We start from the raw sequence: 16,872 nt of genomic DNA, 5'->3' as shown, positions 1-16,872 counted from the left end.
GGATGGCTTCCTCCTTCTTCCTAGTCTGTCTTAGTCTGTAATCTGTGTTGAAACCTGTGCACCATGTGCAACTCTGCTGGTGTCTGAAACACCAGTGGCACAGCCTCAAGCCTCACAGCAATGTACAAGCCCCACAGGATGACAAAGTGACAGAAAAGTTTGTCCCCCTTAGCTATTGGAAACCTCTGCACCCTCCTCTTACCTAATTCCCACCTGGAACCTACCACTTTGTGGTCCCTGGCCGCTCCCTCCTTTTCCTGGCTGTAGGGGACTTGGGGCCTAGCCTTGTCTCCCGCCCCTTTTACCTGGATATCCTGCTGCTCCGCAGGTCCCCAGCCTCTCCTGCTCCCTCCTTTTCCTGGCTCTGCTTACACATGTAGGTAACTAGAATTTTCTTCCCGAGATGGTGATTGTTCTATCACATGTACTGCAACAGCCTGACCCATGGGCTTCATCCCTCCTCCCCTTCAAATGAGCTCCTACCCTATCAAGGACATCCAAGATAAATACTTTTCTTTTCTATTGATTAAGGGGAAATGGGTATGTATTTTGATGTCATCTCTTTAAAATAACATGTTTAATAATAATAATAATAATAATACTGAAGTCCACAGTAGTCCCAAGTCCATAGCAATCACATGTAATCAAGAAAAGTTGTATTGATATCAGTGATTAGTGCACTTTCATCATCATATTGTTAATTTTAAGTATTAAAATATCTCTAGGATAGCTCAGTTATATCTATGGACACTTAGAAATTTGAAGGCACATATTTTGCATACTGATTCAGTCTTCTCTTACTGTTTGTATCTACATCAGGAAAGTGAAACTAATGATCTCTGGTCACTTAAATTTCTCTAAGTCTGTACCTTTTAAAGAGTGGTCTGTTTCTTTCCATACTGAAGAGAAACCTCAAGGCTCTGAAAGCATAACACTAGAAAACAAAAGGAGACATGATTCTTAAATGGTAGCTCAACAAATTAAAACAATTTCAGGACAGAATGATCATGACATAAACATTAAATGGCTTTACTGTGAGTGGCAGGACTACACTGAAGCTAAAACTTACAAGAGAAACAAAACAAAATCTGGGGTAGTTTTTTTATTTAAGAAGTCTTTGTGCTGTACAATGCTCGGGATCTTGGCCTTGCTTCACTCAGTACTTGCCATTAAGCACAGATATAAGAAATAAGATCTATACTGAGAAAAACAAACATCCATCCAAAGATTTCCAGGACCTAAAGGTTTATTTTTTTTTCTCCAGACTGCTATGTATGCCTCAATATTTACATGGTTTCTGTGAGAAAATAAACATTAGAAATGATGACATATAAATATAGCTACAGGCACACTGGACTCAAACTTGACAAATTGGTCTCTTGAGTAAAAAGTCTTAAGCATTCCCCAAATAGAATAATCTACAGCAACTCCTTAGAACACATAGAAAGAGGCCTGTGATACTTTAACTAAGAAAAATAAACATCTGACATTTTGCAGTGCCAAGAGAAAAAGAAAACCACCAGCCTCCAACTGTACCTTTGCAAGAGGTCAACACTGGGGTGATCAGAGTCTGCTGAATTAGATTCTGAGATCATTTAATAAAATTAGTGATCAGAATACACAAGGTTTACAAAAATGAAAAATAAATTGCCCAGAGAAGCCATGCAGATAACAAAATGCCATGAGGGAGCCTGCTGAGAGAATAGCAGGGACTAGCTCTGGTAGCATAGTGCCTAAAGCACTTGACTGCTCACCAGAAGGCTGGCGGTTCAAACCCGCCAGCCACTCCTAGGAAGGAAGGTTGGGCAATCCTACTTCTGTAGTGATACTGCCTTGGAAACCCAAGGAGGGGTCGCTATGAGTCGGGGCCGACTCGATGGCAAACAACAACAACAGGAGAAAGTGGAGAGCGTGTGTGCTTCTCAAAAGACACTCCAATTTCACTTTTTGGGGAAAAGAAAAAAAAACACTCTACTGACCTACAGAAGAATTCTGATCAAAGAGGGGAAAATGCAGAACAGATTTTCAAATTCTCAGAGACTCAAGACTTTCTAGAGCCACAGAGACTGGGTAAACCCTTGAAACTATTGCCCTGAGTTAATCTTTAAACCTTAAACCAAAAATATTCCCTAAAGTCTTCTTAAAACCAAACAATGGTCTAGCTTAACTAGTAAAGAATGTCTGTCTTGAGCATTATACTTTTTAAAGATCCTTCTACATGGGATTAAATTGACAACAGCAACTTAAAAGATTAGATGGGAACCTAAGGATCCCTGAATTTATGTTAATGGGAGAGAAACAACTCAGAAAAAGAGGATGAGGATGATTGCACAACTCTAAGAATGTAACCAGTACCACTGACTACATGTAGAAATTGTTGAGTGGGTACATGCTTTGCTGTGTATATTCTCAACAACAACAAGAAAAGAAATAATATTTAAAAAAAAAAAAACACTACTGGCTTAACAAAACACATCTGCAGGCCAGATTTGAGTGTCTGTTTCCAACACAGTGTCAGGCATCTGTGACACATCAAAGAAACCAAGTACTACACCTGTATATTGTCATTGGGACCTCTCTTAAAACTGCTGCCTGCCAACACATAGATACCACCAAGTCTCTGCACATTTGACCATCAATCTAAATGATAGCTCTTAGATCAAAAGTAAAGGTTGTTTCCTATACTCTTTTTTAAATGACTTGAAAAAAGATGAGATGCACCAACTGCAAAGATTTACTTTAAATCTGAGTTTGTCACTCAAAGTGTCATTGGGGGAACTGGCTGCCCAGTGCCCACTTCCCAGAAAAGCACATAGGATCATACATGCCTCCTTCTTACCTTTAAGCTTTCATCTCTTGGGGTTTTCTTTCTCTCCTAACCATGCAGCCCAGCCCCAGTGAGCAGCTTACACTTCCCTAAACACACTCTAAGCTCTCAAAGGGCTTCCAAGCTTTTGTTCCCTCTGCAGGGAATGTTCCTCCACCTTGTAGCAGATGCCGCTGCTTTTTCACCTATACCCTCTTATCCACGCAGCAAGTCCCTTCTCACCCATTTTAGAGGCTTTGATTTTTAAAGGTGAAACTTGAGTGGCTGTGGTTCATGCTTGAAGATGGTATATCATTTTCCTCCTTTATTGTTTTCTGATTCACAAGCCACACAGGTAATATATCTCACTGATAAGCAAAGAAACATATAAGCAAAATCACCTCAGTTCCTCACACTGCTAAGCCTTTTACATTGTTTTCATATCAGCCTCCTGCATCAAGTATTTTTCCTCACAGTCAGCACAGGGACCAACTGTTAAACTAAAATTCTAAAAACCACAGATGATTTTATCAGTGTTCCCCAAGATTTCAGTAATTTGATACTGAAAAACAGTAAATATATTTATTACCTGTAGTAGATTAGTTTTTGCTGCATTCTTCTGTTTGTTTGGTAAAATTAATTTTGCTATTATATACACACCATTTTCCTAGAAGAAAAAGGGGGTTATCTTAGCAGTAATCAGTGATAAAGTGAACATAAGAAAACAACTAAATAATCTCACAAATTAATATTAAAGAAGAAATGTTGGTATAAATTTTAGAAATTTAAGTAAATCTTGTAGAACAATAATAAAATATCAATGTAATACCCTTAAATACCAAAAACAAACAAACTTAAACAAGCAACAAACTTAAAATTTCAAATTCCTTTAAAGAAACATGATTATAAATAATAAAATACAAAATTTCAAAGTGACTTAAATATTTTAAAAGAATGGAGGATAAAAAGGCACAGAATGAAAGGATCTAAACATCTTTATACTTTGTATTTTAGATGTCTGTCTGGGATATAATTTCTCCCTTTATAGTTTCTGTAATTAAAGAATATATAAAAGTCAATTATTGTTTAAAAAAATAAAGGAAAAGAGCAAATTAAAATATATATATATATAAGTAAAAAAGAAAAGGGAAGTTATCTGTGAAACACAGTTAACAATCCATCTAGACTTATGCTAATATAAATATATACATGCAGAAATAGGAAAAATATTAATATCAATTTATTGCTACTCTTCTATTGTCTATTAAGTAAATAATCTGCTGATGTCTCTTACATGTGGCCACCTGTAACTACAAAAAGCTTTAACCTTATATTGTACATTATAACTACAAAAAGTTTTAATTAAATGTCTTCAATTATTATATAATTTTTCTGCTTCACATAGGAGAAAATCATAACTGCAAGAGATTCAGTTTCTTTTCTAAGGGCCAAGCTAACAAGTGGCCACACCTGGAAATGAACCCAAACTAACTGACCCCAATCAATCTAAATGATAGCTCTTAGATTAGAAGCAAAGATTGTTTCCTATACTCTTTTGTAAATCACTTGAAAAGAGATGAGATGCAACAACTGCAAAAATTTACTTTAAATCTCCATCAACTAATCCCTGATTCGCTCAGCTTCCATTAGGTGCTCTGACCAGCAGTAATCTTATCCCATACTTCATATAAACATATGTATTGTGTAGCTGAAGCTGGAGATATTCCATTGACCTCCCTCCCAAAAGAATGTTTCCTTTTCCTTTGTAAAATTTAATAGTAGGGTGTAACTTTTGCTACAGAAACCCATACAAGGGTTGTTTTTTAAATATATACATACAAACATATGCATAACTACAAACAGTGGGTTAATTAATGAATCATACTTTGTGAAATCAATTTCTGCATAACAAATATGTTGTATGTTGTATTTCAATCTTCTTTAACTAAGTAATGGAATGTACATAGTTAAAATGACTATAATCCTTAACTCATGGTGCCCTGTTTGCCCAAAACTAATTTAATACAGAATCACTTAAAGAAAAAAAAAAAAAAAAAAGAGGATAAATTAAATGAAAAAGACTGAACATAATGTTAGTCAAAACTTGAGTAGAGAAACAATATCAACATCAATTAACCATGTCAGTTCTTTTTTAATCCAAGGGAGTTAAAGGAAGACTAAGAAAAATAAAAAATAGAACTCTATAAAATTAAATAAGACATGTTAAAACATTTAAGATCACATGATCAGATTCCAAAACACACATTCTGGGATACAGCCTACATTATAAGGTGGGGCTAATTGTGAGATGGTTCTAAGGACCTGACCTTGGCAAGGATGCTCTATTTCCTCTAGTAGGAGCATCTCACCTGAACCACCTGGTGGGCATTGGTGTCGTTGAGCACCAGTTCAGTGAGGGCAGCACAGCAGGCTGAAATGAAAAGCATCAGGTTTATCATGTACATCACCTCTGCAACTACACTTTTACATGTTTACAGTAGAATTGTATGTAAGACATTCCTCAAAAACACTAATTTTTCTTTTGGCACAGCTCTGGAAAAAGAAAAACTTACCTTTTATGACTTTTAACTTTACACTTCATGCCACTTGTGTGCAGACATACCATAGCAGGCTTTTATTGAGCCCCTACTATGTGCAAAGAGACAGAGATTGCCTTTGTATGGTTCACTGTAATCCCCAGTGCCCAACATGTGCCTGGCAATTAGCAAGTGCTCAATAAATGAGGGATATCACTGCTGATGTCAGATGGATCTTGGCTGAAAGAATACCGGAAAGATATTTTCTGTTTTATTGACTATGCAAAAGTATTCGACTGTGTGGACCATATCAAATTATGGATAACATTGAGAAGAACGGGAATTCCAGAACACCTGATTACACTCATGAGGAACCTGTACATAGACCAGGAGGCTGTCATACGAACAGAACAAAGGAATATTGCATGGTCTAAAATCAGGAAGGGAGTGTGTTGGGGTCGTATCCTTTCACCATACTTATTCAATTTGCATGTTGAACAAGTAATCTGAGAAGCTGGACTATATAAAGAAGAATGTGGCATCAGGATTGGAGGAAGAATCATTAACAACCTGCAACATGCAGATGACACAACTTTACTTGCTGAAAGTGAGGACGACTTGAAGCACTTACTGATGAAGATTAAAGACTTCAGTCTGCAGTATGGATTACATCTCAACATAAAGAAAATGAAAATCCTCACAACTGGACCAATAAGCAGCACCACAATAAATGGAGAAAAGATTGAAGTTGTCAAAGATTTCATGTACCTTGGTTCCACAATCAACACTAAGGAAACAGCAGTCAGGACATCAGATGACACATTGCACTGGGCCAATCTACTGCAAAAGACCTCTTTAAAGTGCTGAAGAGCACAGACTTTTCCTTGAAGACTAATGTCATCCTAACCCAAGCCATGGTACTTTTCAATCACCTCATATACACATGAGAACTGGACAATGAATAAGGAAGACTGAAGAAGAGTTGATGCTTTTGAATTGTGGTGCTGGCGAAGAATACTGAAAGTACCATGGACTGCCAGAAGAACGAATAAATCTGCCCTGGAAGAATGCAGCCAGACTGCTCCTTGGAAGCAATAATGGCCAGACTTTGTCTTGCCTACTTTAGTCATGTCAGAAGGGACCATTTCCTGGAGAAGGAGGTCATGCTTGGCAAAGCAGAGGTCAATGAAAAAGGGGAAGGCCCTCAAGGAGATGGATTGACACAATGGCTGCAACAATGAGCTGAGGTATAGCAAGGATTGTGAGGCTGGCACAGGGCCGGGCAGTGTTTCCTTCTGTTGTACAGAGGGTTACTGTGAGTCAGAGCCAATACGATGGCACATAACAACAACAACAACAATATATCTGTCTACCATGGTTGGAAAAATGAACAAATGCTTTAAATATATTATCCAAATTAATTCTAGTAATCATAGTATGAACTATCATTATCAGTTTTATAGATGAGAAAATTGAGGTACACAGAGGTTATGAGACTGGGCCCTACAACTACGAAGTAGAATGACCCCAGTCTGCCAGATATTCAATCACTGGCCCTTAACACTACTCACTCCTACCTCCCCTAAGCCAACATGGCAGCCTCTGGTGGCATGTGCATTGAAAGGCATTTTGTCCTTCCAGATGGAACACAGAGCATCTGTAAAGAATAATACCACTTTATTGAGCCCTTACCTTGGGCCAGGCACTGTGTTATGGACTTTATATACATCCTCACATAATTATCACAATAAACCTCCAATATTGACACCAGAGTTATCATTACCATTAGCATGAATGGGCAAAACTGAGGCTCAGAGAGATTATGGAACTTGCCCAAGGCCACATGGCCATCAAAGTAGATGGGGACTAAACTCAGACCCTACCTTAACCCATTATGTTTTAAATTTTTTTCTTTTTTTTTTTAATTGAAGTAGGAAATATGTCCAGTAATCTGCCTACAGTGAATATATATATATATATATATCTTAGGTGTCCAGCTAGATGAGATATTACTTATCTATATACTCTGTTACCACTACCACCCAGATCAGGATAGAGGACATTTCCAATCTTCAGAGCTCCCTCATGCCCCTACCCAGGCAATAACCCCCCAAAACCCCATCTCTAGGTAATCATTCTTAAGACTTCTATCACCATCAATCTCACCCACTTTCTGAGAGAGTCCTAGAAACACGAGGAGCACTGAGATTCAGCCAATATTAGACTTTCTGTGGAAGCTTCATACCAGAAGCACCCAGCATGAGTCATTGTATTAAGAGGAGACCTTTCAGAGGAAACGAAATGGCTGTTGAAGAGGATCTTATTTCCCTTGCCTCACACTTCTGGGAGGAAACATCCTCTCCAGTCTTCAGTGGGAAATAGGGCAAAGAAAGTCAGACTTTCCTCCATCCCCTCATTTCTTCCTCCTCGCATATCTGCTCTTTCCTGCTTAGTCTCTGTGCCCTCCTGTTGGCCCAGACTCTCTGCACCCAGGTTGGCCAGCAGCACTTGGGCCGCACTATAGCCCAGTGTGTCCCAAAGGCACAGACTGTTTGAGGTGGCCGTGGTAAAAAATGTATGTATGTAGGGCTGCACAGGTGTCCATGTGGAATTTGCACATAGGGCAGACTCTTTCTCTGCCTCCTCTTCTGAAGCTCACAGAGTGTGAGGAAGGCACTCCTCTGCACCAGGAGGGATGAGTATATGCACTGTAGACTATCCTTTAGGGAGGGTGCCCCATGGTCCAGAAAACAAGAGGCAGCCTGAGTCTGGCCACAGACAAACTGCATGTTTACTTCTCAGTGCAGCATGTGGAAGGAGAAAAAAGTTTGTCATATCATTGTCTAGCATTTCCTCTGCACATAATGCAGAAGAGAAAGACAAAGGAATAAAAGCAATTAGGAAAAAAAGATACGGCCAGCAGAATATGCCATCAACAAGTTTCTAGCATTCACATGGATTTAACTTTACATATTTCCAGCTTATATATTGTGTTTAAGCAACATTATTATACTGACCTTATGACAGAGAATAATAATGCAACATAATAAATGGCATAGCATTAAAAATAAAACATAATGATATAACATAAATACCTGCTTGAAGAGAAAAGGTATTTTCTTGTATCTCCCGAGGGCTTAAATCTTCTGATAAATGAAGCTGTTGGATGCGGCCTGCTGCATTTGCACTAGACAGGCTCCCAATGGAAGAGCGATCAGAAACAAAATTTCTATCTCTGAAAAAGAAAAGTTAATACACATACCAGTGTATCAGTTTTCCTTTATGGTGTTTTCTACCTCCCATTTTAAAAGTTTTTGCCTCCCCCAAGTCCTGAAGTTTTCTCTTTTATTGTTTCACTTTTCAATGCACCTAGAATTGATTTTGTGTATAGTACAATGCAGAGTTCCATGGGAGAAAGATAAGGCAGTCTGCTTCCATAAAGATTTACAGCTTTAGAAACCCTACGGGGCAGTTCTACTCCCTCTTAAATGGCTGCTATGAGTCAAAATCAACTTGATAGTAGTGGGTTTTGATATGATGTGTTGTTGTTATGTGCCGTTGAGTTTGGACCCGACTCATAGCGACCCCTCCTGGGGTTTCTGAGGCAGTATCACTATGGAAGTAGATTGCCCAACCTTCCCTCCGAGGAGTGGCTGGTGGGTTTGAACCACCAGCCTTCTGGTTAGCAGTCAAGTGCCTAGGCACTATGCTACCAGAGCTCCCTTGGTATGATGTAGGAATCAAGTTTTGTTTTGTTTTGTTTTCCTCATCTGGCTACTGCACTGACCCTGCACCATATATTAGAAATGACTGTCCTTTCCCCAGTGCTCCACACAGCCACCTTTTTCACCACTTAAGTGCCAGTACATGTGCAAGTCTGTTTGGAGACCTTCTTTTGCTCCAGTTAGTTCACCTGAGTACATTTCAATGGTGATTGTTTTATTTTCCCCTAAAATTCCAGTCTTCCTTCATTTTAGGAAAGTTTTTTTTTTTTTTTTTTTCCATTTTATCCTTGAACATTTTTTATTCCTTTTGTTTTATTTTCTACCTCAGGATATCAATTATCCACATATTGAAAACCCATCTCCTGCTTTGATTTTCTAACTGCTTTCATCCCTTTGTCTGTTTCCTCTGCATTATATATACTTTTTCAAGCTTCCCCTCTATTTCACTATTTCTATTTTCCTTCTCATTGTTCAACTTATCAGTTCTATGGGTGTCATTCAGTCCTCATTCTCTTTCCTGAGCTCTGCAATCTCCCTTCTTCCCTTTTTGTTGTCCTATCAGCTCATCTTTAATATCATTTCATACATTTCTCATTTTCTTTAATGTCTTTGGTGAAATAAAGCATCTGCTTTTCTGTTTACTCAGTGCAACATCTTCCATAATCAATCTGCCATGTTTTTTGTCTGCACTTTGTTCCCTTCTGTTTTACGTAATGACCATATTTTTTCATTCATTTTTTTCTCTAGGACAGCAGCTCTGTCCACAGTGTTCGGTGTGTATGAACAACAAGTGGATCAAGTCTCCTTGCCTTCCTCCCATGTCACCAGAGCCAAGCAGTAGTCCTTTCTTCAATAGTCATGGGGAAGGTAATGAAGTTGGGCCTAGGGATAGTCACACTTGGTGGTTTTATCTGTCAATATAATTATGTTAAAGTTCAAATTCTCGGGATCACTCCACCCAGGTAAGAGTGTATAGCTCTTTAAGAATCACTTTCCATTTAGGATTATAGGTGAATGGGCAGGAACAAATTTCCTGAGAAGGACCCTGCAATAATGCTTATTCAGTCTCAAAATATCCAACAACCTGGCAATTTTCACTCTCAGCTCCAAGCAGCCCAAGGGCGGACACAAGCACTGAAAGGATATTATTTATCCAGCTGAGGTAATAAATCCCTTCAGAGTGCTGAGATATATTTAACATAGAATAAGAGCCGATATATATCATCTTCCCAAGGATGAGTTTCCTAACACTATACCCTACAAACGGACTGGGGAAAATGACTTGCTAGACTTAAAAGAACTCATTTCTATCTAGGATAGTTATGGCTTGAACAAAAAGGAAAACTGGTATCTTATATTAAACTCAATTCTATGTGAAAAAAAAGCAAGTTTGGTCTTTGAAGTTTTGCTTGATAATTACAGAATTTTATTACTAAGAAAATGGAAGCTCTGCATGACAGCAACCCACAACTGTTGTAAGATATATGACTGAATAACAATAACAACCACTATCATCATTCTATGAATGCAAGCCAAAAAACCTTTGGCAATTAAGCTTTTTAATTATTGTGACCAAGGGCCTAGCTTACAATGATAAATACAAATAAGATACTTATCTCTTAAAATATTTAATATTTTAATGTCGCATTCATAAAAGCTAATAGATTGTCATCAGTCTATAAATGTTTTCCTTTGTTTAGGTAATGATAGAAATCATTAACAAAGTGACTGTTCATATCTCTGTTCTTATGCTTGGAGTGTTTCCTCAGAGAAAATGAACTTGGTAACATATAACTCCACAATATCCCTAGAGGCATAACAAGTACAAAGTATAAATACTGTTGACTTGATAATATCTAGCCATATTAAAATTGATAAGTCACTCTGCTTTTATTCGAGTGAGCTTTATTTCTGTACTACAGATCATATATGGGATGCCTTTCAAGTAGATATCCTGCTTTTTAACTTAGATTCAGACCCATGGAGCTGAATTATACTTTATAATGATATTAGATAAGAAGACTTTCCAAAGGGTGGGGCTGAAAGATGTTACTATCCAATACTTCAATATATCTAATATACAAAATTTAACAGTGAAATTATAAAATAATTCAAGAGAATTTCAATTTGCAACTATTTTAACATAGCAACTCTTCCCCATATTCCTGGCTTTAAATGTCATTGGACTTCCACTTTTAAAAAAGAGATAATACCAACTTAAGAAGACTATGATGCTCATTTTCCCCAGAATCATTTATATCATTACAAACATACCCTAAGTCAATGTCAGGGGCATTTATTTGTCTTTTATGTTTCCTGGGAACATATTTTCATCTTTGCCTCACCAAAAGAAAAGTAAAAGCAACTGTCCTGGGGTCAATAACATGATAATCACTTAACTAATGATATCTTCTCTAATTTTAAATAAAGACTATACATCTGTTCCTTTAGTATGGGCTTTGCTTTGTCTCTATAGATAGATTTTATATATGTACAAACAAACACAAACACACACACACACATTTTAGAAAAATATTAGTAACACTGGACTTGGCATTACAACATACATATACTGATTCAAGGAAAAGATTACAAGAGAACGGTTTTCTCTGCATTTCCATTCAGTCTCCAACTGCAGTCTAGACGACTTACTACATGCTGGCACTATACTGGAGGCTGGTGAGGCAAAGATGGAAATATCACAGTTCCCAGGAAACATAAAAGACAAATAAATGCCCCTGACATTGACTTATGGTATGTTTATAATGATATAAATGATTCTGGGGAAAATGAGCAACTATAGAAACCTCAGAGAAAGAGGAAACAAGCTTAGCATGGATCAATCTGCCATCTCGCTGCAGAAGTTCCTAGCCTTCAATAATTAGGGCAAAGTGGGCACATGCTCACTGTAACTCACCCTTGTAAAATATGAAGGATCTGCTTGATGCCTCCCCAAATGCGAATCTCCACACTGGTCTCAGGGTCCTCACACACCTGAACCAGAATCCAGACAACACTCCAGAGTAGTTTCAGGTGGTCAGAATGGAGCAAACTGAGAAGCACAGGTATTCCCTCGTAGAGTTTCACCTGTTCTTTCACTTGAGGTTCGGCACAAAGCAGGCGCAATAACTCAGCAGTTAGTCTGCAACAGGATGGAGAGGGTGAAGATCAGAACCACAACACCCATGGACTACTGACTTCATATTTAGACTAGACTAGAACTATTAGCGCTGAATGAACTATGACACCCACATTTTTTAAGTCACAGATCAGCAAAATTTTTCTGCAAAGGACCAGTTAACATTGTTGGCTTTGAGGGCTATAAGATCTTATGACACAACTACTCAACTCTGCCCTTATAGCATGGATGCAACCATAGACAATATGTAATCAAATAGGCATGGCTGTGCTTCAATAAAATTTTATTCATAAAAACAGGTGGTGTTGTTATGTGCCGTTGAGTCGGCCCCGACTCATAGCGACCCCTCCTTGGGTTTCCAAGGCAGTATTACTACAGAAGTAGATTGCCCAACCTTCCTTCCGAGGAGTGGCTGGTGGGCTTGAACCTCCAGCTTTCTGGTTATCAGTCAAGTGCCTTAGGCACTATGCTACCAGAGCTCCCATAAAAACAGGTGGTAGGTCAAATTTAGCCTGCAGGTCATAATTTGCTGACTGCTGTTGTAGGCCGTATCCTCATTGGTTTGCCATAAAATCCTATTAAATAAGCAATTAGGTATTAAGTATAGACAATGTTGCCTGCATTGTCCTAAAGATAAAAGAAAAAAAAAAGACTTATTCTAGTCTTCAGAAATTTACCATGTGAGTTCAAAAACAAGACAAACAAAATTAAAATATATATATTATATGCATTACAGGATTCAAATCAATGTAAACATGGTATTACTATTTTTTCAGAGTTCAGCTGAACTCTGAAAAATGCTGATGACAAATGCTTCATGGAATTATCCTGTTCTCCAGTCTCCATACTCTAAGCACTATCCCTTGACATTATCATTCATTTCTGTGCCTTCAAACACCATCTCTACTCTGACAGTGTGATCTCCACTCTAACCTCCTGAACTTCTAACCACATGTTAGAAGGTACTCATCCCACTCTATCTAAAATCAAAGCCATTATCATCCTCCCCAAATCTACTCTTCCATTTCTGGCCTTGACTCATAGCACCACAATTTTTTCAGGTCTACAAGCCAAGAGGCAGAGAGACATTCTAGATGCTTTCTTCTCCTTCCCCAACCCCTCACTGCCATTCAAAAGGATTCAGTGCCCCCTATTTCCTGGGGGAGCCCCTGGAATTGACACTCTGATAAACCATACAGCTAACTAAACCCACTGTTCTTCCCATCCTGTGATCCTTGATCATGCTCAAGATACAAGGCTCTCTGCTCATCTACCTCTCTAATTCTTTCATTCACAAAGCAGTTGCTACTCTGTCAATTCTAACTCATAGAGACCCTATAAGAACAGGGCAGAACTGTCCCATGGGGCTTTCAAAGGCCTTATGGGAGTAGATTGTCAGGTCTTTTCTCCCATGGAGCTACTCGATGGGTTTGAACTGCTGACTTTCTGATTAGAAGCTTAGCTCTTAACTTGTACTACCAGTGCTCCTCTCATTAACATACCGTGTCATAATTCCTCTCCCCAACTTTCCATAGCTCCTGTCCCTCCCAAACTTTTCTGCTCTGTCATTTAGAACCCATATTGTAGGTCATCCAGCTTCTCAAACTTTCTACACCAAACATTCCTCCTTTCTCTACATGGATCTTATTGTATGGACATAGTCTGCACCCCATCCTACACAGACACAGCTACTGAAACTGAGTAAAGTCAAAATTATTTCCCCCACCCTGGTTAAAACAGATAATTAGAACAGATAGGACCCTGGATGGGAATAGATAAGTAAATTTAATTACCCTCAACTATTCCCCTACCCTGGTTAAGACTAATAGGACCCCAGTTGGAGACAGATGAGTAAATACAATAAGCTCAGTTCCTGAAGAACTGAATGGACAAGAAACATTCTTTCCTGCTATTTCCTTAGGCACAGGTGATAAACGTGTTAATGTGTCTTAGAAAACAACTTGAAAATTAACTGTGGTCCACGGACATGCACAATTGGACAGAGAGGAACAAAGTTCCTGGGAACTAACACTTTCCCCTCTGCCTAAGCCTCGATCAGCTGATGACAGGAAGTCAGTGTGACTCATCTGGTATGCAAGTGCACTGGATCAAACTGCTACTGTCCCTTTAAACCAAGGCAAAGGAAATTTCAGCCAATTGTCAACCATCTCATGCCCAAATTCCTGAAATTTTTATGAATATCCATAACCCTCTCTTCTGAAACCTACAAAATTGTAATTTGATGGCATTTTGGGGAGTCAGATCTGGGGAGTCTCCTTGCATTGCTGCTTTGCAATAAATAATTTTCTCTCCTCTTAATCACTCAGTGTGTAAACTGTTTTGGTCTGACTGCACACCAGGCAGGGACCCACGTTTGGTCCTATTTCACTATCAGAGTCATCTTTTAAAAAAATAATAATCTGATCATCTAAAATCTTTCTGTGAGTCCCCATATAATTCATGATAAAGTTGGCACCCCTTATTTACCACACAGTACCCATTACTAATCATCTATAAAAGGTGGGGAATAATAGGGTTATTTTACAGATCAAATGAGTTAACACATCTAAGTATCTAGAGCAGGGCCTGGCATATAGAAAGTGATAACCAAAACTCACCTATTTTTTTTTTTTTTTTAACTTAACATTAACTATAGTTTCTAGTTTTCTGGCAATTTCCCTCCTTCATTCCACTGCAGCTCTCCCCATCTAGGCATGTTCCTGAAGTATGTATCATTTCACGCCCCAGTCAGAGCACACTCTATTTCTACTTGTTCTCTCCCTCTGCCCAATAACTCCTTCCTCCAGGAACCCTGGCATGACCCCTTGCTCTGACTGGAAGGCTTTGGCCCCATGCTCTGAGAACACCCTGTGTACCCACCCATCTGCCATACCACTTACAGCACCAGAATGGAAACACTGACTTGCCTGGCTGCATACCTGCACATCTTTGGATTTCCAACAACTGGTGCAGGGTCTGGCACCTTGATTTTTTGGGTGACTGAGTTCAGATTACCAAGTCTATAGTGTGTAAAGGGGGAATGAATCAGCTTAATTAAGAATCCAAGGGAATTTACTATGAATCAAGTGTCAGGGCTTCATTGCTTGAGGTTTCTGTTATCTATTTTACCTCTTTAATATCAAATGACGTAGGAGGCAATGCTACTTAAAAACAATCTAAGCTATCAGGACACAGTAATTCTTCAGAGTGATATGCAGTTCCAGTAAAAATGAATCCATTTTACTCTAGACTTGGTTGTGAGTTATAAAAACAGGTGAACATGAAAAAGTCAGTAGCCTTCTTCATTTTGGGCTCAACCACAGCAAGGACTGTGAGGCTGGCACAGGACTGGGCAGTGTTTTGTTCTGTTGTACACAGGGTCCCTGTGAGTCAGAACTAACTCAATGGCACCTAAGAACAATATCATCTTCATTTATTTGGTCTGTCTTAAGTGAAATGGATTTTAGAAATCTAACTTTTGTTCAGCAACAAACTGAAATATTTAAAAATAGAGCCACCTCAGTTTCTCTCCAAAGAAAACAAACACAGTACACAAATAAGTGAAATTAATAAAAATACTTAGGATGTGCTCATGAGACATATATAATTGAACTCTATATAAACCTATACAATTATGTTTATATAATTAGGCTCTATAGAGATAATGGACTAAAGATTAATCAACTGATAAATCTCTTTGTCCTAGCTTCTTTACACAAGCTTAAATTGAAAATAAATGCTCAGTTGATCCATGATATTCACTTAACAGTGTAAATAGCATACAAAATAAAAATAAGAAGAATTTTTATCAAATATAAGACATAATCTTTACAGTGAAATGAGTTCCTTTGTGTGGGTTTTTTCCTGTGGTTCCTCTCAAGCTGGAAAAAAACAGCTTGAGAGACTTTCCCCCTAAGCCCTCAGGGGTTACCTTTGCCCTAGTTTTTCACCCAAGAGGGTTTGTTACATTTCCTGGGTAAACTGTAAACAATTTGGTTTGAAAACTTTTGTCTGCTCCTGGGCTGCAGCCTGACCTGTGATTGGTATGCACCTTGCAGGAATTGGTCAACAGACTATACAAATGAAGGAAGGGCCTTTTCTATGCAAATAGGTAGCTTTCTATGCAAATAGTATCTGTGGTGTATGGAGAAGAGATTGATCAGGGGTTTGGTCAATTCGTAGCCTGAATGGGTTGGCCATGTCTTGAAATTTACAAGCAGTTTGTAGTTATAATCAGCCAATCCCACAGAAGCTTCAGAGATAGAAAGAAGCAGAAGAGATGCAACAGGAAGAAGAAAAAGGAAGAAAGAAGAGAGAAATAAAGGAAGCAAGAAACCTCCTGAGAGAAGAGCTGCAACACAGCTCAAGGTCTGTAACCCTAAAGACAGTGACAGGCCCAAAAGGGGCTCACAGGAACAGCCAGTGGCAACAGCCCAGAAGAGGCCCTGGCAGCAACCAGGGGTGACAGAGGCAGAACCAAGAAGAGCCTGTCCTCAAGGATCTGAGAGGAGCTTAGCCTCAGGAGACCGAGAAGAGCCTATCCTCAGGGGGCCAAGAAGAGTCTTTCCTACACTTAAGAGAGAATTTAACTACGTGTTTTTTGATCCTGATCTCGAGTTGTACCCTTTACTTCCCTAATAAGCTACTTAACTCCAAGTATGGTCT

At 38.7% G+C, this 16,872-nt stretch overlaps 1 protein-coding gene across 1 annotated transcript in view; it reads right to left on the bottom strand.

Annotated features, from left to right (window-relative positions):
• NEK10 (NIMA related kinase 10) overlaps nt 1-16,872 on the bottom strand; it is a 425,054-nt gene that overhangs the window by 354,741 nt on the left and 53,441 nt on the right. The window contains exons 10-14 of the mRNA XM_042780294.1: nt 11,986-12,210; nt 8,439-8,578; nt 5,176-5,237; nt 3,396-3,473; nt 870-934 (exon numbers count right to left, since the gene is read on the bottom strand). Of these exons, the coding sequence (XP_042636228.1) occupies nt 870-934; nt 3,396-3,473; nt 5,176-5,237; nt 8,439-8,578; nt 11,986-12,210 (570 nt within the window). The remainder of the gene's footprint in view (nt 1-869; nt 935-3,395; nt 3,474-5,175; nt 5,238-8,438; nt 8,579-11,985; nt 12,211-16,872) is intronic.

Source organism: Orycteropus afer, unplaced genomic scaffold (assembly GCF_000298275.1).
Source record: "Orycteropus afer afer isolate SDZICR_OR568_19922 unplaced genomic scaffold, OryAfe1.0 scaffold00003, whole genome shotgun sequence".
Lineage (NCBI taxonomy): Eukaryota > Metazoa > Chordata > Mammalia > Tubulidentata > Orycteropodidae > Orycteropus > Orycteropus afer.
The sequence above is the reverse complement of the archived record's forward strand: the minus strand, read 5'-3'. Positions and strand labels throughout refer to the sequence as shown.